The sequence below is a fragment of the Salvia miltiorrhiza genome, chromosome 1 (assembly GCF_028751815.1).
Source record: "Salvia miltiorrhiza cultivar Shanhuang (shh) chromosome 1, IMPLAD_Smil_shh, whole genome shotgun sequence".
Classification (NCBI taxonomy): Eukaryota; Viridiplantae; Streptophyta; class Magnoliopsida; order Lamiales; family Lamiaceae; genus Salvia; species Salvia miltiorrhiza.
This window is the reverse complement of record NC_080387.1, coordinates 72,722,925-72,744,743: the sequence shown is the minus strand read 5'-3', so window position 1 is coordinate 72,744,743 and position 21,819 is coordinate 72,722,925. Positions and strand designations below refer to the sequence as shown.

General features: G+C 36.6%; 5 protein-coding genes across 9 annotated transcripts; 2 read left to right on the top strand and 3 right to left on the bottom strand.

The window, feature by feature from the left end:
- Nucleotides 1-188: 188 nt before the first annotated feature.
- LOC131006014 (CASP-like protein 5B2) lies at nucleotides 189-2,824 on the bottom strand. Of its 2 annotated transcripts, none has more exons than XM_057933164.1 (3): nucleotides 2,190-2,824; nucleotides 1,285-1,417; nucleotides 189-552 (listed from the first exon to the last, which is right to left on the bottom strand). In XM_057933164.1, the coding sequence occupies exons 1-3, from the start codon at nucleotides 2,318-2,320 to the stop codon at nucleotides 352-354; spliced, it is 465 nt and encodes a 154-aa protein (XP_057789147.1). In that variant the 5' UTR covers nucleotides 2,321-2,824; the 3' UTR covers nucleotides 189-351. The 2 variants fall into 2 exon arrangements, with proteins under 2 accessions (XP_057789147.1, XP_057789148.1); XM_057933165.1 differs by having other exon boundaries at nucleotides 189-749; nucleotides 2,190-2,679.
- Nucleotides 2,825-4,385: 1,561 nt separating this feature from the next.
- Nucleotides 4,386-6,400, top strand: LOC131005983 (uncharacterized protein At2g39795, mitochondrial-like). The gene is made up of 3 exons (XM_057933125.1): nucleotides 4,386-4,777; nucleotides 5,510-5,850; nucleotides 5,968-6,400. The coding sequence occupies exons 1-3, from the start codon at nucleotides 4,511-4,513 to the stop codon at nucleotides 6,125-6,127; spliced, it is 768 nt and encodes a 255-aa protein (XP_057789108.1). The 5' UTR covers nucleotides 4,386-4,510; the 3' UTR covers nucleotides 6,128-6,400.
- Nucleotides 6,401-7,037: 637 nt separating this feature from the next.
- On the bottom strand, nucleotides 7,038-10,767 carry LOC131005976 (uncharacterized). The gene is made up of 6 exons (XM_057933117.1): nucleotides 10,554-10,767; nucleotides 9,757-9,796; nucleotides 9,600-9,674; nucleotides 8,996-9,161; nucleotides 8,129-8,402; nucleotides 7,038-7,420 (listed from the first exon to the last, which is right to left on the bottom strand). Exons 1-6 carry the CDS (start codon nucleotides 10,605-10,607, stop codon nucleotides 7,229-7,231), a joined length of 801 nt encoding a protein of 266 aa, XP_057789100.1. The 5' UTR covers nucleotides 10,608-10,767; the 3' UTR covers nucleotides 7,038-7,228.
- A 747-nt stretch (nucleotides 10,768-11,514) lies between these two features.
- Nucleotides 11,515-17,801, bottom strand: LOC131005890 (folylpolyglutamate synthase). 2 transcript variants are annotated; one of them, XM_057933006.1, is made up of 16 exons: nucleotides 16,867-17,801; nucleotides 16,503-16,642; nucleotides 16,354-16,419; nucleotides 16,122-16,231; nucleotides 15,913-15,973; nucleotides 15,234-15,317; nucleotides 15,098-15,154; nucleotides 14,893-14,953; nucleotides 14,349-14,395; nucleotides 14,172-14,249; nucleotides 13,710-13,874; nucleotides 13,345-13,623; nucleotides 12,899-12,977; nucleotides 12,494-12,643; nucleotides 12,193-12,353; nucleotides 11,515-11,743 (listed from the first exon to the last, which is right to left on the bottom strand). In XM_057933006.1, exons 1-16 carry the CDS (start codon nucleotides 16,874-16,876, stop codon nucleotides 11,684-11,686), a joined length of 1,608 nt encoding a protein of 535 aa, XP_057788989.1. In that variant the 5' UTR covers nucleotides 16,877-17,801; the 3' UTR covers nucleotides 11,515-11,683. The 2 variants fall into 2 exon arrangements, with proteins under 2 accessions (XP_057788989.1, XP_057788990.1); XM_057933007.1 differs by having other exon boundaries at nucleotides 16,503-16,639.
- Nucleotides 17,802-19,642: 1,841 nt separating this feature from the next.
- LOC131005968 (uncharacterized) lies at nucleotides 19,643-21,178 on the top strand. 3 transcript variants are annotated; one of them, XM_057933102.1, is made up of 2 exons: nucleotides 19,643-20,373; nucleotides 20,727-21,178. In XM_057933102.1, exons 1-2 carry the CDS (start codon nucleotides 19,765-19,767, stop codon nucleotides 20,934-20,936), a joined length of 819 nt encoding a protein of 272 aa, XP_057789085.1. In that variant the 5' UTR covers nucleotides 19,643-19,764; the 3' UTR covers nucleotides 20,937-21,178. The 3 variants fall into 3 exon arrangements, with proteins under 3 accessions (XP_057789085.1, XP_057789083.1, XP_057789082.1); XM_057933100.1 differs by having other exon boundaries at nucleotides 19,675-20,373; nucleotides 20,679-21,178; XM_057933099.1 differs by having other exon boundaries at nucleotides 19,675-20,373; nucleotides 20,676-21,178.
- The last annotated feature ends 641 nt before the right edge of the window (nucleotides 21,179-21,819 follow it).

Below are 21,819 nucleotides of genomic sequence, written 5' to 3'. Positions count from 1 at the left end.
CCAAATTGAAGATGCAAAAAATGATACTTCTTCTGTCCCCTAAAATTATTCATTTATTTTCATTTTTGATACGTCCCCCAAATATATACACTTTTTATTTTTGGATACTATCCTTCACATAAATTAAACAATTTTACCGTTATAATTTATCAATACCGATCAATGCAGAACATTCTCTCCACTATCAATGCACTCAACAACTTTTTATTGAAACTCGTATAAAAAAAAATCTCTGCATACATTTGAAGGACAGACGAAGTATTGAAGATTTTAGGGTAGATAGATAGTAATGAAGAATGAACAATATGTACAAAGTGAGTTGGAGCAATGCACAAAAAAGATGGTCTAAATCTACATAGATGCCACCAGCCAAAACATGATGCAGGAAGATATGGAAACAAGAAACCAAGAAGCAAAAGCAAAAGCAATGGATATCTGAAACATGCCACAGGAGAATTTGGTCTCCACTCTGCAGATGCTCGTATCTCTCGTGAACAGAACGATCACGCCTGCAGACGAGCATGCAGCAGCCAGGGACAGCGTAGCAGTCACCTGCAAATTATTTATCGCAAAAGCAATGAGCAATGTCACACTTCCTATATATGGATAGATATGCTTGGAGGATCCAAGAATCAAGTCTGTTTAGGTAGTTTGTTCAAGAAATTTCCAACCCGTCTCAGTATCTTGATAGACGATGAAATCCTACGTATGATTTCACACGAGGAGTCGCCTTTTATGTGAACTGAGGCCTAAAATGAGAAGAATGAAGATAAATGGAGTGATTCCTTTACAATCTATCAACTAGGTTTAGCCAGCAAATGCATCAGTTTACCTATTTGAAGCAAGTATTAGTTCATATTTTGAGGCTGTATTGTTAAACATAGCACAAATCAAGACATTAAACTATGAAAATATATGAATGCATAAATTTCAGTTTATAATCACAAACATAGCAAATGTTGTCTTGAAATTTAGCTAGAGAGAAAAGCAAAAAATCTCGAAGTGTAACTCTTTTAGGCAGCTCAAGGTTTAGCAGAAAATCTCAAAGTGTAACTCTTTTAGGCTTCTTGATTCTATGTTCTAAAAGTATAATCATTTATGACAAAGGCAGCGAAAGTTCTTGATTCGAGTTCTCCCCAACGAGAGAGGAGAAGCAAAAGGAACTCAACTTATGCACAACAACGTTATCTGTTCAAGTGACACGAGTCATTCTCTCAATCTCATCGAAGATGTGATTTTAGCGCGAAAAAAATATGAGAAAACGAAGGTTCAGAGAGGCGTTACCCAGTCACCAACGACAAACAGGCTGACGAGAATGTGGTTGTAGAGATCCTTGTTCGACCTTAAAGCATGCACGTCGAGGCAGGCAAGTCCGAAGCTCCACAAAACCTGAAGCCCCATTGATGCAATTAAGTAACTGGTAGAGAAAGTTCACCAATGAGCAAGAGAACTGCAGTTGTAAACCAATCCTTTCCATGAAAATATCGAAGCTCACGAAGTTCTCAGAGACGAAACAAACGTTGTGAATAAACGATTTATTCACAATAATCCAGAACAAAACAATGAGTAAAGACAATAAAAGGCCCATCAAATGTTAGTATTTTTCTCTATGTTTCTTCAAGTTATGTATCAAGCAAATAACAAAACTAAGGGTAGAACATTGTACAATTTCCCAATACAGTGGAGAAAAGGAAACTCAAAATCATCAAAGATATTAGGCTCACATTTACAGTAATTTTGAATCAGATTAAAAAAATTGGAAGCTGATGCAGAAATTAATAACAAGAACAAAGTTATATGAAGATTAAAATAACCTAAAGAAGCATATATAGCTCTGTATAGAACAATTTCCCCCACACATAAAAGTACTATTTTTTGAGGAATCCATGAAATGGAAAGAAATGGAGCTAAATGATACTGATATCTGAGGATTCCTTGTCCCTTGAAAGAAATGGATCTAAATATATGAACTAATCTAGGCTGTTGCATAGGAAGAATATCTATCTATCATCATTCCATACTAAACCAGTAGCCCAAATATCATCAATAATGCTAAAATTCAATATCTAAAAAAACCAATGCAAAATTTCTGCTATTGTTGTTATTAAAGGAAATAAGAGTAATTAAGCTAAGGTGAGGTGGGAAGAGAGAGAGAGAGAGAGAGAGAGAGAGAGAGAGAGAGAGAATACCAAAATGCAGTAATAGTAGAGAAGGCAGTAGCAGAGGCCATAACCCCAATTGAAGCAGCTGCAAACACACACTGTCCAACCCTTAACATCAGCCCACTTTTTCTCCCTGGGCTTCCAAACAGCTCCTTCATCTCTCCTCTCTCTCTCTCTCTCACACACACACACACAGTAGTGTAATTCTGGTAAAGATTGAATTTTTATGAGATGGGCTGTTTCCACAGGCACAATAGTTTGTAGTTCTGGTAAAGATTGAATTTTTATGAGATGGGCTGTTTACACAAGACAGTAGATTCCTCGTTGTCAGAAATATTCACATTAATCACTGACTAAATTCTCTTTATTTCTGCTGCGAACAGAGGAAAAGCAATAAACAATTCTCCTTTAAATGACTGTGGAATTGTGCCCATTACCTCTCAAGAAAAAGAAAAAGAAAAAGAATAGTATAAACTTTTTTTATACTATTCTTTTACTTTAGTGGATGACATAGAGAGTGACAAGGGTGGAGCGTGGAGCAGGTTTTCTTTTATCTGAATCAGATTTCTGAACCAGATGTCTTGAATTCAAGAATTATTATTACCATTTTTTTAAAGATTTGGACTTTCTGAACAGAAGTTGATCATATTCAGGAAACAGGCAGAGCATCTGAAGTCCCTCATTTAGCTTCAATCTTAGATGTGTTGCATATATTTAATATTGCAAAATTTATTGAGGGGATATTGCAAAATCTATCTATAGTATTGCAAAATTGTTATTGTTCAAAATTATGTTTTGGCATGTGAGTTTATTATTTTGGGATTGATTGATTTTTCCAGATTTTACTTGGAATAAAACAATTGCTATCAAGAAATTGAGGAGATATTCTTAAATAGAGAACAAAATTGTGTTGACAGAGAAAATGCAATTGGAAGAACTAGAGCATGCAATGCAATTCTTCATTTACAATTTATCTAACAATTTTGAAATGTAATTTTTTTTTTCACAAACCAATTAACCAATATTTTCTATAAATTGCGATTTCATAATTTTTTAATCAAAATGTCGTTTGTTCATCATCTATATGAAATTAGTTAATCCAAACAAATTGGGTACCAATAGAATCGCTCGCCTATCCATCGTGGGTATGAAATATCATGCCCATCATTAATGTTGCAGTATCATGTGAATATCAGAATATGAATTTTAACTATAAAATTTCATTTCAATGCCATTTTATTTTGCACGGACGACATAAATTTTATTAAAAGTAATTTGAAATAAATATTTTGCGAAACAAGAAGTTATAACAAAATAATAAAAAGTTAAAAAAACCTTTTTAGACTAATAGAAACTAAAAAGCATCAACATATTTTAATGAAATTTTTGACTAGAGAATAATGCTCATTAAATAAAATTGTTAAAGGTCTTGCTCATTAATTTTATATTTCTAAACTTATAAAATGAATTTGATCTTCATTTAAACGATGCAATATTGATTAAAGCTATTTTACTCATTATTTTTATCTTTTAATTCCTAAATTATATTCTTAGTTACATTAGAAGAGATATCCCTAAATTTAGAAAATATAATTTGTTTTAATATTTTAACTAATTAGAAAATTTTAATGGTCTATCCCTTTTTATCTAATATATTTAGAATAAATACTAATTATATCTAAATACATAAAATATGTTCAAATTTTATTTTTTTTAATTTAAAGTTATCATTTCATTAATTATTATAAATTTTAAATATTTTAAAATTTAATTTTAAGTTAAAATTAGGGCAACAATTTGATGTACAAATCACAATATTATCATTGTTATCTTTAATTCTTTATCTCTTATAGGGTGCGTTCTTTTTGGTTGTAAATTTATCATGGAAAAATGAAGGATAAACAAAATTTTATCATTTAAATCATTCATTTCTTTTCCCACATTTCCTACTTAACCCTTATTCATTTATCATTTACACTATAAATGAGGGATAATATTATCCCTCTAAAAATGGTGTGATAATGTTACCCTTCCTTTATAATGTAAATGAGAAATGAGTAGGGTTAAGTAGAAAATGTGTGAAAAGAAATGAAGGATTTAAATGGTGAAATTTTATTTATCCTTCATTTTTTCATGATAAATTTATAACCAAAGAGAACGCAAATAGAACAATCGCCATAAAAAAAAAAAAAAAAAATCGCCGTCCTTAAAAATAAAAGAAAAAGAAAAAAATTAATGCCAACCATATCCCAACAAAACCCTAGCATCCTAAAACCCTCGATAAAAGCCTCTGCTTCTCTCACTTCACAAAACCCTCATTTCTCCTTCTCTCTCCATCTCCACGAAAAATGGCCCTAAACAACGTGATACGCAGAGCTTCGAGAGTCGTACCTTTGGCCATTAGGGCTTCCGCCGGAAGTCAGAGGTACCTGCACAACCACCGCCAAGGCGCAGCCGTTCTCGCCGCCGTCAATCAACCTTCACGCAATTTCTCACCGAGGGTATTTTCGTCGGTCGCTGTCCACCATTCCAACAAGCCCAAATCGGACGAGTCGCTCCTCCGAGTTCTCAAGTCCGAGCTTACGTGTGCTATCGAGAGTCAGACTGAAGAAGAGGTTTCTGATCTTTTTTCAATTTCTATTTTTTCGTTTAGATTCTCAGATTTTACCGTCCCTGAAATTAAAAGGAAATTTTTGTTGTCTCTTTTGAATTATTAGATTCTACATTTTGCTGACTGCAATTAGGTTCGATTTCTGATTAATTGTTACAAAAATGAGCGAGAAATCATTTGAGAAGATCTAGACAATTCTGAATGGGGTTTATTGAGTTGTTGCATGTAGTCTTACTTGAAAGTTGAAACAATCTACTGCACCTGGAATATTTTATACGTAATTTATATAGTTTTTCGTTTATATTTTGATGAAATGCTAGTATTATTTCGCTAACGATCTCCCTGTATGGGACAAGGACAATATGTAGCTTTAGGTTTGTATTCTGTTATCACATTTGAAATGTATTATTGCAACTATAATGATCTTCAGCTATGGGGAATCATTGAGCTGCTAATTTTGTAGTTTCCTTTTTAAAGTAAGATTTTGATTTGCTTGATATGAAGACATACTTTACCTGAGATTTAAGAATGCATTGTTATAGTTAAAACTTTTTATTAAACCTAATGGGGTATGAGGGTATCTGTCACTGTGGTTGATTTGTTGCCCATCAATTTGATCTTGAAGAATTTTTGTTTATTACTCAAGTTCGTTGTTTGTAGTATGTCTTCTCAACTTAGAAGCTTGATTGAAAGGAGCTTATTTTAATTGTTCTCCCATTTCGATTTGTTTTTATAGATCGAGATTCCGGAAGCCTTCCCCTTCCAAATTGAAGACCAACCTGGACAGCAGACTATAACACTGATCAGAGAATATAATGGAGAAAAGATCAGTGTTGAAGTCCAAATGCCTGAGCTTGCCGGAGATGACGAGAATGAAAAGGAAGACGATGATGAGGATGATCAGCAAGCGATAACAGAATCTCTTTTACCAATAGTTGTTAAAATCTCCAAGCCCAATGCACCGAGCTTAGAGTTTTCTTGCACTGCTTCTGCTGACGATATTACTATTGATAGCTTGAGCATCAAGGATCCCGAGGTCTCTGAGGATCAAATAGCATACGAGGGACCTGATTTTGGGTGAGTTTTACTTTTGACTTAATATATATTTGGTTAATCTTTTGGAATGTTGTTTGGTGGCTGCCGCACTTCCTTGCAATGTGTCTAAAGTCGTGGTTTGGTGTTTGATTTTCTCAGGGATTTGGATGAGAATCTGCAGAAAGCCTTCCACAAGTATCTTGAAATCAGAGGAATCAAACCTAGCACGACAAATTTCTTGCACGAGTACATGATGGACAAGGACAACAGGGAGTACGTCGGGTGGCTGGAGAACTTGAAGAAGTTCGTTGAGGCTTAAGCTTCAGAGATTAGGAAAGGAGTATGGATTGGGATTCATTGCTGAACAAGTTAGCTGCATGAATTATATACTTCCCATCTGATTTTGCCCTCTTAAAGTTGCGGATTCGCTTTAAACTTATGATTAGCCAGAACTATACATGTTGGCATCGTTGAAGCTTATGTTTTTGTGTCAAAATGATTTGATATTAGCTGATGTGATTGTGTTGAACGACTAAATAAGTGCATTTGGCATATTAGTCTAAATGGAAATAGCTTATTTGATTTTTTGTAACTGAGCTGCATATGGGATCAGCTTTTCCTCAAATTAATTTCGTGACAATGACATCTAGCAAATTTGTCATTAATTTGCTAGACAATCATATAGAAATGAATGCCAATGGTTAATGTGATGAAAGAAAGAAAATTGATTGTTCTTGATAGAAAATCTTTGGACTCGTAATCTAAAGTGGCATAATCATTGAAAGATTTTAATTTGATACATGACTTATTCAACTCATAGCAAAGTTGATCATTAATTCAAATTTTTGGCATCCTAGCAAATGTTAAATACTGTGTTCATGCATTTTTCAAGTGCTCAAAATTTGGTCTGATGATATATTCAAAGTTCGACACAATTTTGATAATGAGTGCAAATATAAAATTACAAATAGATATTTTCCCTTTTAGATTCTTCAACCTTAACATATTGGGTAATGTGGATAAGGGATTGGGTTGGGAAAAAAAGTGTGAAGAAAAAAAAAACCATAGCAGCTGAAGGCCTACTAAGACTGAATATATCAATCCAAACATATATTAAACATTCATCGAACAGTAAAATCATATGGCATGTAAGCCATCTACACAATCCCGTTCTCGAAAGAAAAACGAGCCCTTGCAAAAACGCGGCAATTAATGTAATTGCAAGACAGTTGACCAAAAACCAGCATCCTTCCAAAGTTCCAACCAAAAGCATTTGAGAATATACAGACACCACTGCTTAAAATACACAAGTAACCAACTATATGCTAAACGGTGGAAAAGAACGTTTACAAGGCTTGCAAGTCCAGTTCTGTATTCAAACATAAAAAGCTACGACACCTTACCATACGTGAGTACCAAGCTAGGGGAAAAACCACATCTTGATGAAGATCGACAAACCCATTTGCAGCACGAATGCAGAGACAACCACAATCATCGTATCAGTGGTTTGTATGTAATTCTTGAGGTTCAAACTGACAAAGCTGGCTGATGCAGCACCAGCAATCAATATGATAATCCACCGAAGAAATTCAAGGGGAATCAGCAACAGAAACTGGATAGGCAATGAAAAAACAAGCATCAGATGTTGCGTATGAAGAAAGCAACCACGGAAAGAGAATTGATAAAAAGCCACATGCAGCCAACAGAAAGTCTCAAGTAAGCCAATGGTACATATCATTGTGCATTATGGTACGATTCAGTTGCACAACCTTTCCCCGAGTGATAAAACTAAAACAATCTAACATGTATTTAGAAGCATATAGCTGCAGTTTTCATGATGGCAATGCAATGGAATTGATCCAAGTGTTCTATTTAGTATATCTTCTCATTCCGCCTTGAACACTTCATCCACCAGTGAGGCTCAAAAGGCCTACTCAAATTCCACGAGTAAAGAGGTACTAGATTATACTTGTCAGATGCCATAAAAGAGGTCACTGCCCACCCCCACCCCACAAAAAATGGAAAGAAAAGAAAGAACGAGTAAAGTGAGCAAAGGGGAGAAAGAGAAAAGAAGCATTTCCTCTAACAAGACTAACAGAGTAATAACAAGTTTGAGAAAAGTTTGGATGAACATAAATATTTTTGGTAGTGTTAGTAGACTGTGAATATCCAATTAAATCTCTATAAGTATCACCTAAAAACAGCAAATATGAACATAAAACTGTTCTGAAAAGGATGCAAACAGTATGTCAGGGCAATAAGCAATTGTTAGAACTTGAACACCAAAAAATGGAGGTGAATGGTAAAGAAAGATACTTACAGAAGTCAAGATGAAAATGAAAAGGGAATATCCCCACAAGCACCAAAAGCGTACGAGGCTGACACTTGCACCCAAGTACTGAAGTAAAAAGTAATATCCCAGAGGAACTACGAGAGCATATCCATAAATAGAGCCTGCTGCCACATTTACATAGTTGACATCAAATGCCCATGTGATATTTGGGTTGCCTTTGCTGTTCATTAAGTAGGTGGCACAATTCCCAAGGGAGGCAATCAAAAAAACCAATGTAGTAGAGATCCAGACAAGCCCATAGCTGAAAATAGAAAGAAATGAGCAATGTCATGGACTCATGGGGAGACAATATCCAAGAACTAGTCATAACCCAGCATATGAGAATGGTCATAGGTTTTACCTTGTAATATTTGGGTGATAGATTAGATTTGATCATGTAAAGGATTACATGATCAAATAGACTCAAAATTGTATGATCCATCAAAGTAAATGGTGGATTAGCCTACATCCTATCTATCTAAGCTATCACCCAAATTAAACACCCCCATGGGGAGTTACTATTTCTATAAGCTTAATAGAGAAGATATAGGACATTGGATCATCTTAGTGATTGATAATCAATAATCATAAAGCATATGTATAAGCATCTCATAGAAATTAATGTAGCCTACCTTCTATGTTATGCGACAATTTGCTCAATGTTGTTAGCAAAAATAATGAAGTTACAACATTTCTGTTGTATGAAATTAGAAGGAATATTAATTTTCAAGTAATTCTTTCCCAAGCCAACCCTTTCCTAAGAAAATATACAACCAAAAAAGGCAAAGGTTGGTACGGACAAGTAGTTGATACCATACCCAACAATTACATCGATCGTTCCCTTATCAAACTTACAGGTCTGGGTTTGCATCAATCTTGTTGACAAAGTCTCCAGTTGTAGGATACAAAGAACTTATCAATCTGTTTAAAACAACGTCGGTGTCTACATTAAAATATTGTGTGTATGAATAGATGCTGAATACTCCCTTCCAGTTGTTTGTTGGCTGTTGACCACCATCATCTGAGAACATACACATATTTAGCTAACTTGAGAAATAGTAATTACTTAAGAACCTAGAATGATTAAGTAGTATTCAATGCACACTGAAGAGATATGTCTTTACACAAATAGGGGGACAAAGAAAGCAATTTACCCTGTATGTAGCATATTAATTAATGATAATGGAATTCGTCATGGTAAAAAGAGAGTGATGATTCATTCGAGCTACTATCAAGTGACAACAATTCATTGAACCTTGATATGATTTCCTTAGTTGAAATGGTGATTCTGCTCATGCAGCAAGTAAAGATTTAAAAGGTTTCCTGAGTTGACAAAGCATAACTACCAAACCACAAGGGAAAAAAATTCTAAGTTCTTTAACAATACAATCACATGATGCAGTAGCCCTGCAAAATAAACAATAAACACTTCATATAAATAAGGGATTCTATAACTTACCACTGGGACCGCCAATCGTTTGGTAGCCCTGATTATTGGTATTGGGAGGAAATATTTGCAAGTTTGCTCCTGGAACTATATGGGATTCATAGTCAAGAAATGCATTATTGAAGGAATGATTAGCAAATACAAAGGAACCTTCTAAAAGATCTCATACCTTCCGGGTTAGCGGTTTTCTTATCTTCACTAACAACAGCCTGTGCACATCCAGACAACATAAAACGCATTAATAAACTCATAATTAGAAAATATCTCGGCTAGGAGCCATTTCTATCTATTGTTCAAAAAATATGTAGCTTAATGGAATCACATATTGACAATCAAACCCATGCCCAAATGCTTATATGATCTACTACAGTATAGATAAAGAAGCTAACACTTCTTCCTCATCAACAAGAAAGATTATCCCCTTTAGACACACACACACACACACAACCAGTCAGTAAGAACCTCTTGCGATGAATACAACGAAAGGATTCATCCGTCGCACAATAAGCTAGTAAATACAAGCTAATTGCTGACACTGCTAGCTCCCTAAATGCACCTAGATTGACCCAAAACTATCAATTGGTCCCATCCATGTGTACAGCGCGTTTTGTTTAAAATCAGAAATCTCCCCCAATACTTGCACAATCATCATTCAAGAAACCAGAAAAATAAAACACAGACAATGGAAACCCTCGTAAATGAGAATCGTGATGGAAAAGCAAACCCACTTAACTCAATACTCAAATTCCCAACTTGTCTTCCTTTCAAACCTCAAATTAATTCGGAAACAATTCTCTATTTCAAATATCACAATGAGGTAACTAAAACCCAAAGGCTACGCGAACACTGATCCAAGCAATAATGCCCGCCGTAAAAAAAGTAGTCCAAAAAGCACAATTAAAAAAACATGCAGAAGCAATTTTGGGCACACGTAGAGAAATAGCAATGGAATTTCGATTAGCGTACCGGCACGGAGCCAACAAAGTGGCTGCTGGGGATGTTGGTGAAGGATTCGTCCATTGATTCAAGCAACTCAGCAGAAGAGAGAGAGTTTCGCGATAATATTCATATTATAGTGGGGTCAATTGCTGAATTAAGAAGAAAAGTTGGGGCGAAATTGTGAATGCGTGATAAGTTGCAGATTTCGCCAAAGTGCACGTTTAGTTTTATTTTGTTTTAGTCTAAAAAAAAAGATTTATTTTGTTTTGTTTTGTTTTGGATGTTATCTGCAAACACACGAATTACATTCAATTTTTAATTTTTAATTAATACTACTGTTTTAATGATACAAAATTTAAATTTTTTGAATTAAGTTTCAATTAAAATTTCGGTAACATTTTATCCTATGTGGGCACCGCAACGCCGGAATTTTATTATATGAAACTGAAGTATTACTTCATTTTCTTTTTCCTTATAACTGACTTATATTTTTCTTTTTTTGAGAATTATTATTATAACTGACTCATTAAAAAATAATGTATCAGAATAAAATTCTAGCGTCTAGGTAGAATTAAATGTATCTGAAATAACAAAATTCAAGAAGTTAAAAGTTTATGTATTAACTAACTAAACATATGTTGATTATGAACTAAAATTTGAATATAATATTTATAAACAATTAATCCTTTTGTTTTTTTTTTCCTTTTTAAAATTTACATATTTTGTTACTCGTTGCTTTGTAGTAGAGGAGAGGCGTCAAATGGTTGGGTCATAGTCTCAGACAAATTTACCTTTAATTGAATTTTAAAAAATAAAGTAAAAGAGATCCTATATTTCCTAATCAAACTGTTGAACAAAATTTAGCTTTCGAATTAAATGATTAAAACATCAAAGAATGAACATTTCCGATAGTGTGGATCATTTACACTTGCTCGAGGAGATATTGAATATAATTAAAAAAATATATATAAACAGACAAGCCATGAAATGAGAGTAATAAATTTCATAGAAACACAAATGTGATGGATGATAGATACAATATTTCCACTGTTAGTAAATAAAAGAGACACCTTTTGCTTGTCGAGTCTATAATCATCAAGGAATGATGGACGAAATCAAATGTAGAGAAATCTGTGATCTATCGTACCGTACCAACTTTACTTCTTGATTAATCGCAAGGCGTCGCCTACTAAATGCAACGAACCCGTCACCAGTACCTGGTGAAGATACATCGATAAAATATAAGATTGAGTATTTGAAGGATAAAATGGCCAAACAAGTTCAAAAATAATCAATCAATCGAAGTAAATGGCAGAGAATCGTAAGAATTGCTACAGCTGCAAATATTAAATGGCGAAAGCATCTTGATCTAGGTTTTCATGCAAGTTGATCACCAATGATCATCCTATTTCTCGACCCGATTGCCTTCCCATGAATAACAGAACAGCTCTGGGGCGATAGTTATGCTATCAAGAATGCATGAAATGTGATCACTGAGATAAAAGACACGTTTGTCTTGGGGAAAATGTCTCCACATAAAACTTATGGTTGCAAGTAGCATGAAGGTAACGTTTGGATTGATCACTTGAATATCTCTATAGGAAATGGATTTTTGTAGGAAGCTCAATATAGTTCAAAGTCTAGATTAGTTGAGTATTAAAATTACCTGGAAACGAACAGATTGATTTTTCCGGGCGCTGTCCCTCAGCCAGTTAATAGCTAAAGGAAGTGATGTAAAAACTGTGCTGCTCTCAGAGCTATGACTACCTTTCTCAGTATCATCACTGCCTGCTTCACAAGTTAATTCTGCGTTTTTGGGATCTCTACCTGTATGATTAGTAACAGAGTTAAGCCCAGCCATGAATTCCGTATCAAGCAGCAAGAATGCTGAATTAGGATTTGGCTAATACCCTAGGCCATATTAAGCCTCGAACTACAAACAAATACAGCAAAGGGTAAACTTTTACCTTTTTCCCCAACAACGAGACTTTCCCATAATCTTTGAAGTGTCATCTGCCATGATAAATCTACTTGAGCATCAGCAGCAGGTAAAGCAGATCCCACCTTGTAATACACTGATGTGTTTGGAACAAATAAGGCCTTCTTGAAGTGGACTCCTGAAAGCATTGAACACAGGAAAGTATTCATAATGGGGATTTCATTCTTCTTTTCCTTTTCATTTTTTCTTTGTTAGGGAGGGTTGAAGCCCATATTGTAAATGATGACATGTGACTAGTACTGAAAATGTTGCCATTCTGCATTCCTTGAAATCCAGAAGAAATCAAATGAAACAAAAAAATTTAAATGCACTGCATCTTCCTTCATCTATCAATCCATTCTGACCAAATAGATTCAATGAACTTGGTATTTACCATGGCTAGCACATGCATTTATCAAGCGTGGAAGAAGCAACTGAGGGTCTCTCACAGACATACAGTTGAACAACAGAATCTGCACATTTTGCCAACATATTAAAAATCATGTGTCAGTTTTTAACCCATAAAATGGAGAAAAAGATACTATGCAAACAGAAACAGAGAATTTAATCACAAAATGAGATAATTCACATTTGACCAAAAATTTCAGATTATATTCCACGCATGCACCACAATAAATAAATCACATTTGACCAAAAGTTTCATTGTTTTTCCTTGTTCTTTTTTTTTTTTTCAAACTTTGGTGCTAGTTGGCATAGTCATTTCCCTGTATCTGATCTTGGTCGTATCTGGCCAAATATTGCTGTGATCAAATCATTCTGGAATCCTGTGCAAATGATGCACTCTATTGAGATTATATGTAATAGATGCCTGCAGAATACCTGAGTAGAAAGTTTTCCAACTGGTGCATTCTTTCCTGAATCTTGTGATCCTTTAGCATCATTGTTAGACTGGTTATACAAAGGTCTATGATCTTCTTTGGTTGCTAGACAAAACCATTTTGCACACACATCCATACTTTCTGGACTGTGGGCACCATCCAAATAGAACACAAGATCTCCTGGGCTCTCACTCTCAATGAGATGATCAGGGACAATCTGAGCACGTCCTTGCAAAGAAGCAGTTGCAAGCCCTCTGATGAATTCCTCAGGAAGAGAGGTCTACATCAACACCAAAAAACAGAAAAATGGAAAAGTGTATTAAGTAATGTTCTAATAAACAAAAACCGCTGTTAAATAGAGCTTACATTCTGGTTCAAGTAATTGATTCCAACATGACCTGTCCTCTGAAGCCAAGTTGAGCATAATGCGACTGCAAGTCCTGCATTTACGTATTGGTGCTCACCCTCAAGCCCAAGATGCACGTCAGTCAGGAGGCTAGGATCTAAAGGATCAGCTGCTTGAAGATTTACCTATAAGAGAATAATAAGGTAAGCGTTACTCATTGTACATTTTCCTAATGAAAAATAGAATGAAAATGTGAGTTGGCCTTTCAAGTCTATAAAACTCTGGTAACTTTGGGTTCTAGAGCTAGTCTAAGCAAAGATAACAAATACTGGTTGGTCCTAGTAACAGTAGTACTTTACCCTTACCAAAAAGATCACACTTTTTCATCAAGCTCTTCAATGATAAATTTTAACAGTTTTAGGACTAAAAACTCACAACATGAACAAAGCAGATAATCAATTTCTGTAGAGGCATGAACTCACATCAAGCTCTGAGGCCTTCTGCACAAGAACAGTCATTGCTTCTTCAGGTTGTGGTACGGTAAAAGCTGGAACACCTCTCTAATTAAAGAAAGCAAGTTAATTAAGTTTATTTGAGAAACTAGCATTTTTCATATCTCAAATAGTGAACATTACAATAAAATATTAGTGCCATCAAACCTTGAAGATTCCAGCTTTTTCCCCAGCAATTTGTCCAAGTGTATTTCCTGCTCAAGGCATCCAATCAATATATAAAACCACATAGCAAAATTTTCATTTCCACAAAGAAGAACACATATTTACTTTGTCATTGTCGGTACTGGAATCAACCAGTAAATAAAAAAATCAAACATTATTCACAACTTCCGTTCTTTTCAGAGTGGATACCACATGAACGTAGGTTCAGCATACAAAACTATTGTCCCAAGGAAATTTATTCCTGATAGAATCTTTACTTGTTCCAATAAGAAATGACATGTCTGTAAACTGATGTGAACTCCAGCCTCCTCCCAAGCCGCGCCCCCCCCCCCCCCCCCCCCCTCAAAAAAAAAAAAAGCGAAGAACAAAAAAGAAAACACTGTTCTTAATATGGAATTCAAATTATCAGATCAGAAACGTCAGCAATCATGAATGACTTTCCTACTCAAAACAAGAAATTTCTGGAAGCTATCCAAAACAATCAAATTCTTCATTTACCTAAACATCATGGAGAGAAAGCACTAACCAAGAATTTCCATGTGGTCATACCCTAGGGATGCTATGCCACAGACAACTGGATTTTCAACCTGAAGGAATCCATCATCATGATGTTAGAGATCCAGCAAACATTAACCTTTTCATGGAAATTTCAATTCGGACAAGCATATAAATTCAAGTCAAACATAACAATGTAGGTGACTTCAGTCTTCAGATAAATGACTGATACATACCACATTTGTAGCATCAAATTTTCCACCTAAACCAACTTCCAAAATGACAACATCAACCTGGACCCCAATAACATCAAAATGAGATAAAATTCTCCCAAACAGTACAGCATATGGCATAGTAAAGTTTTAAGTTTACCTGCTCAGCTGCAAATATCTTAAAGGCAAGCAAGGCAAGGAAACGGAAATATGTTGGCATAGGTACCTCATTGGAGGTTCTTTCCTACATGGAAGCAATAAAATCATCAAGAAGAAGAAATAATGCAGCACAAGCAGGCCCAAAAGAAAAATAGTTCCAGTGGCCTCAATTCCATAAAACAGAAAACAGACTGGATCTTTAAACATCAAAAGATTACTTGAAGTATATTAAATAGACAGAGTCGCACCACGTTATTTAAAATTGATCATGCTCCATAATTTTCTTTACTAGCCAATTTTTGAGGAAATTTTACCAATCCAAACACTTTAGTTACTTAAATACTCAATCCTGTAGCTCTATTTACGCCATTCAAGAGGATTTGTAACATAAATTGATGAGGGATACTAAGCATAAAAAACTGAACTGAGTCCTACATTTATCATTACAGAATATACACTTGTATTTCATATATCAATTTCAAAGTACAACATGAATGATAGATATCGCTTTATTTGATTAGGACTTGGAAAGTAAACTAGTATTTCATATATTACAGCAATAACATTCAAAATTATGTCAAACCATGATCTTAAAGGCTTGTCAGGTATTAGAGTTTGAAAGACCAAACAAATACACAATGAAAATGCTGGAACAATATTAGAACAGGCAGCATACTTGCCTTTAGTCGATCCCAACACCACCAAAAGTATTCCAGAAACTTGTCTTCACAAATATCTGAACTAAAATATCCGGGAGGGGTAGGGGATGAGGATAAGTCAGTCAATCTGATTGCATTTCTAATTCAATGTATGTGTGTCTGTGTGTATGTGTAAAGATGTGTATAAGCTTTGTAATAAAGGCAGGCATTCTCCGTTTGTAAGAACATACCCATCCAGCCTAAATCTTTCTCGAACATCAATAAGGTGAGGGGATGTGAAAAGCCCAGTATGGAAGCCGCAGCAACGTAGAATAGATTCTGTGAAAGTGCAAGTCGACCCCTTCATGTTACAGAACACCAAATAAAATCAGTGACATTCCATAACCAAAAGCAGTTCTAAGAAGTGCTATTCCATTTTGAAAACCACAAAATGCAAAACACTAAATGAATTCACCCTCCCACCTTTCCTTTGGTGCCTGCCACGTGAATAACCTTCATCTGTTTTATTGGCTCCTCTAGTTCGAGCATCTACATTCCGCAAATGGACAAGGAGATAAACAATTACTCACAAGATTTGAGTACATAAAAAGAATCATATCCAACAGAGATACCTTAATGTAGTCAAACAATATGTCGAATCGATCCCCATTGTTGCTCTTATCAGCTCGGCTGCGCTTTGTTATCAGTGAAGACAGAGCCTCCATCGCGTCATCGTATGGAGACAGCACAGTGTCTGCTGATCCATCTCCTTCTTCATTTATATACACATAAAATAAAGATGAAAAATCACCGAAAATAAACACCAACTAAATCAGCAGAAACGCATCAGCTCGGATACGCGAGCAACTACAAACGAGCATTACATTTACGCAGTATCGGTTTTTTCAGAAATATTTATTATTCCATTGCAGTATTATTTCAAAATTAATGAAACACAGTAATCAGTGATTTTGGACTGAATTTAGGCGTGCTCACCTTGCGACATTTCTTCTCTCCAAATGAATGTTTCACTGCTTGAAATTCCGAAGATAGTAAGATTCACGCAAGCAGAGATGTTTGGTTCAGTATATCTATATATATGTAAATATATTTGTATGTATATATATATATATATATATAGAGAGAGAGAGAGAGAGAGAGAGAGTTGGTGGAAAACTGAGGAGCTAAAAGGTTGAAGAAGCGATGCGCAGTGGCGGTTGGTGAGTGGGAGGAGGATGAGAAAAGATTGGGTTGTCTTGTTAAATAAAATGAAATCACAGAAAGCGCTACTTATAGTTTCACGCTTTTAAGTGATTACTCTTTCCCTAATAAGCCGCCATATCTTAATTTCTTTTCTCAGCAACAAGTCTGCCGAGTTTTGATGGTGAGTTCAATATTGAAATTGAGGGAAGGCGCCGACGAGGAGCTGCCGCCGCCGTCTATTTGCTGCTGGTTATAGTCGAGGGCGGCGATGAACGGCGAGTTTTCTGCGGGATTTGTGAGGAAGGAGGAAGAAATAGGAGAAAATTCAGATTTGGGAGTTATTTCTGTTGTAATTAACGCGTACGAAGAGGAAGAAGAAGGGATCTGATAAGAGAGTGTTGCAGATTTGGAAGTTCTGCTGTGGGTGTGACGGGAACGATACAGAGGGAGAGAGATGGGATATTTCACGCGGGCCTAAAATATTGGGCTGAGACGTCGAGTTGAGTTGGGTCCAAATTTCTAGCATTTGCTATTTTGGTTTTGGGCTTTTAATAGAGTAAGCCATTTGGTAAGATTCGAGACACCTGAAAAAAAAAAAAAAAAAAAAGATGCAGTATACTCCATTCACTCCTAAAATTATGGATTTATTATTATATCGGTACATCCCTAATAATTATGATGTTTCCTTGTTTGGGAATGACCATACAAACTTATATTAGTAATAAAAAACTTTATCTCCCTTCACTAATTATAAACACAAAATCTTGGGTACACCTGAATGTATCGTACAGGGTTGATTCGTATTCAAAATAGTACTCCCTCCGTCCCAATAATGAAGTCCTCTTTCTTTTGGGCACGGGTATTTAGGAGAGTTAAAATATACTTCCTCCGTCCACCAATTAAAGGCCTAGGGGAAAAAACACGGGTATTTAGGAGAGTTAAAATATACTCCCTCCGTCCACCAATAATGAAGTCCTCTTTCTTTTGGGCACGGGTATTTAGGAGAGTTAAAATATACTCCCTCCGTCCACCAATTAAAGGCCTAGGGGAAAAAACACGGGTTTTAAGAAAAAATGTATTTTTATTAGTTGAGTGGAGAAAGGGTCCCACTTTTTTGTAAAGAATCTTTGACTTTTTTGATTAAATAATGAATAAAAACTTACCAAAAATAGGTAGGCCTTGTTTTTGTGGACGTCCCAAAAAGGCAAGTAGGCCTTGAATTGGTGGACGGAGGGAGTATGTAAAAACAGTAGGGACCACATAATTAGTGATTTAATTAATATTATTTTATTTCTTAATTAACACCCACACACATACACTCAATGAGAGAGCAGCCGCCTCCTCCAGCAACTCCGCCGCCAGCCTCCCTCTGAAATCCGGCAGCCGCAGCAGTTAGCAAGGCCAACCACCACCGCACGCCCAAAGCCGCCAATCGCCTCCCCCTTTCTCCTAACCTTCATCTCTCTGAATCACACTGAAACCCTAGATCTCTAACTCTGCCCCTCAAGCTTCAATTTCCGGCGTCCGCAACTCCGTTCCCTAGCTCCCCCCTCCCTCTTCCCATTGTTCGGCCGGACAACAGCAGCTAATAGCCACCGCCGTTGCCGCCCTGACTCCCGACTCTCACCTCTCTCCCCCAACTAACGCTCACACATCAACACCAACAGCACAAGCCAACACAACAAGCCAACACAACAACACCTCTCTCCGCGAACCGTCGCTGCTGTGCTCGATTTCCGGCGAGGCAGCAGGACCTCCACCTTCGTCGCTCCATCTGGAATTCGCCGCCGCCGCTGCTGAGGGGCCGGCGAGTCGCCGCCCTTATTCCTGCTGAGAGGCGGTGGAGGCAGTGGAGAGATTGGAGGCGGCGGCGCCTTGCCGTCGCCAGGAGAGGGCAGAGCCCTGGTCGCCGGAAAACGGGCGGCGAGGCAGGGGAGAAAGAGGGCAGAGGGAAATCTAGGGTTTGCAGTGGTGGCGTTGGAGGCGGTGCAAGAGGATGGCGGCAGAGGCGCGAGGCGGTGGAAGGTGGAGGGATTGGAGGCGGTGGAAGGTGGATGGATTGGAATTTGGAGGTGGTGAAAGAAGAATAGGAGAGAGGGGGCAGATGACGATTTGAGAGAGAAGAGAGAAGTGAAGAGAGAGAGAGAGAGAGAGATGGGGGGCAGGTGGGTTGGTTTGTGAGAGGAGAGAGAGACATAATTAAATCTATTAATTGTATCCTAATTAATGCTAAAAAAGGAAAGAGGACTTGAATATTGGGACGGCCCAAAAAGGAATACGGGACTTGAATATTGGGACGGGGGGAGTATTATTTATATGGATTGGATCAGAATATGGGTTCAAATCAATGTGTGGATCAAAGTTTAAATAAATGTGTAACCCGATTGTACGGTACACGCGAATGTACCCAAGATTACCTCATTTATAAAAAAATGTGAGATCCAATCTCCATTCAAAATACAATTATCGAGTTTTTTTTTAGTTCGTGTCATTTTCATTGCACCACAATTATAGAAATGGAGGAAGTACATATCATGAAATTAATACTATTATATACAAATTCAGTTATGCTTAAACCCTAAAAAAGCATTTACCCTTTTTTTTTTTAATCCCAAACCCTAGCTACAACTTCAGTACTTGCATTTGCTCTCTTGCTCTTATTTTCTCTTCACTAAAATCTGCTCTCTCAACATGGATGAATTCGATCTTCCCCTACTAGAGGATTTGGTCCTTGATAATCAATTGGCAGATTTCATCTATTTCATTACTGGAGCAACACCTGATCATGTTTGCATTAAGGTGATGAAAGCCATTCCAGATTTCCAAAAGGGCGATGCTGCCAAATTCATCATCGCCGCTGTAATTTCTGCTGCAAAACAAAGGAATCAGCTGGAGAAATTTCTCGCACTGCCTGGAATGGAAAACGTTGCTGGAATCTTAGGCAAACACTTTTCGTTCAAAGGTGGAGTTAATTTCACCGAAATGAATCTGCTTGGTCATATGTTTTTAGCCTGCGGTTTGAAGTCTGTAGGGGCGATTGCTGCTGTGAGACAGAAATTCAACGCTATACACATTTGGGATGCTGATTTGTCAAAGGCAAGCTTAACCCCAAAGGATCTTGAACTGGTGGAGAGTAATGTTAATGTTCTGCAATTCGAATTTGCTCATGTTGTGAAAATTGGTCTTCCAACATTACTTGCTCTGGTTCAGAATGATAAAAAATTGGGGCCACTCGAACCTGCCCCAACTGCTGTTGATAATGGTGGATCATCTACTGTCCTGAAATCCGAGCCTGTTGAGGTATGTTAAATTGTTAATGTATGTCTATGTTTGTTTCATATTTAGTGATTGTTTTATACATGTTGTATTATCTAAGTGGACGTTAATTTTGCATGATTGATAAAATTGATGATTGAATATTTTTGTCAGTCTTATCCTTTTTTACGGATAAGAATCAAGCAAAACTAGTTTAAATGATAAAAATAATCAAGGACTTTGGGATATCCTAAAGTTTCAAACCAACAGAGTAAACATGAGATTAGTCTTACTATTTTTATTCATCAAGACTAATCCTTCAAAGTAAACGCCTCCTAATTGTGAAGAAGATGAAATTTTGGTTTGGTGGGAGTGATGGTTCGAGTGGATCATATCAGATTTACTCCGCATCTTATGATCAACGCTTGGTGAGTTTGGAGGAGCAGTTGCAGCAGAGTCGGGATGAACTGCAGCGGGAGCGAGAGGAGCGGAGACACGCAGAGGAGCGAATGAAAGCACACGTACTTGCTCAGCATGAGTTTCTTGTGCAGCTTTGTGCACAATCGGGATTTCCTCCACCACCACCACCAACTCTCTTCGTCGAGTGATTGTAATAGACAAGAATCGAATTTAATTACCTTTTTGTGGATGCTCTGCTTTTGAACTAAGTTGTGGATACTTGTAATATTTATTTGCAACGTTAAGTTCTAGTTTAGTTGAATGTATATTTAGGGGGTGTATTAGTTCCAAAATTGTGTAGATTTTAAAAGTTCGTGGATTTTAGAAATCTATAGAATTCGGACGGAGTCTTCATGATTTTGAATGAATTCTTTGACGGATTTGCCATGAATTACCAAGAATTGGCGTGATATTTTCGGACTTGAAATCTACAAAGCCAACGCCCGCTAGACGCCCGCGAGCGCTGGGCCCAGCGACCGCTAGGGTCCAGCGAGCGCTGGAGACATTTTCATTGCAAATGACTGCGCATTAAAGGGCTTATTTATTGTTAATCATTTCTCATTGCAAATGTATCTCATACAGATCTCGTTAATTTGTCACACTTTTCCACTTTCGTAAAGTTGTCAGATGAATCATTGCAACATGTATGTTTTATCATCTATTAGCAAATGGATATCGCTCGTTCTCTGGGTTATGTGCTGTGTCCATGGTTATATCAAATAACTCTGCCAGAGGATAATTACGTGAAGTCCAGCGATCGCTGGGTGCTAGCGGTCGCTGGCTTCTTTGGCCGCGGGCGCTGGAACTCAGTGCTCGCTTAAAATTTCATGGATTTCAATTCTCGTGGTTCTTGGCCGGATTTCGTCGTGTGTATTTTTTGGATGAAATCCATGAAAGTCATTCCGGATTTTAAGTCTATGGAATAACGAATACACCTAGATTTGTATGGATTTTAAAAAGTCTGAAACGAATACACCCAAATTTATATGGACTTTTAAAAGTCTTGAACGAATACACCCAGATTTCTGCAGA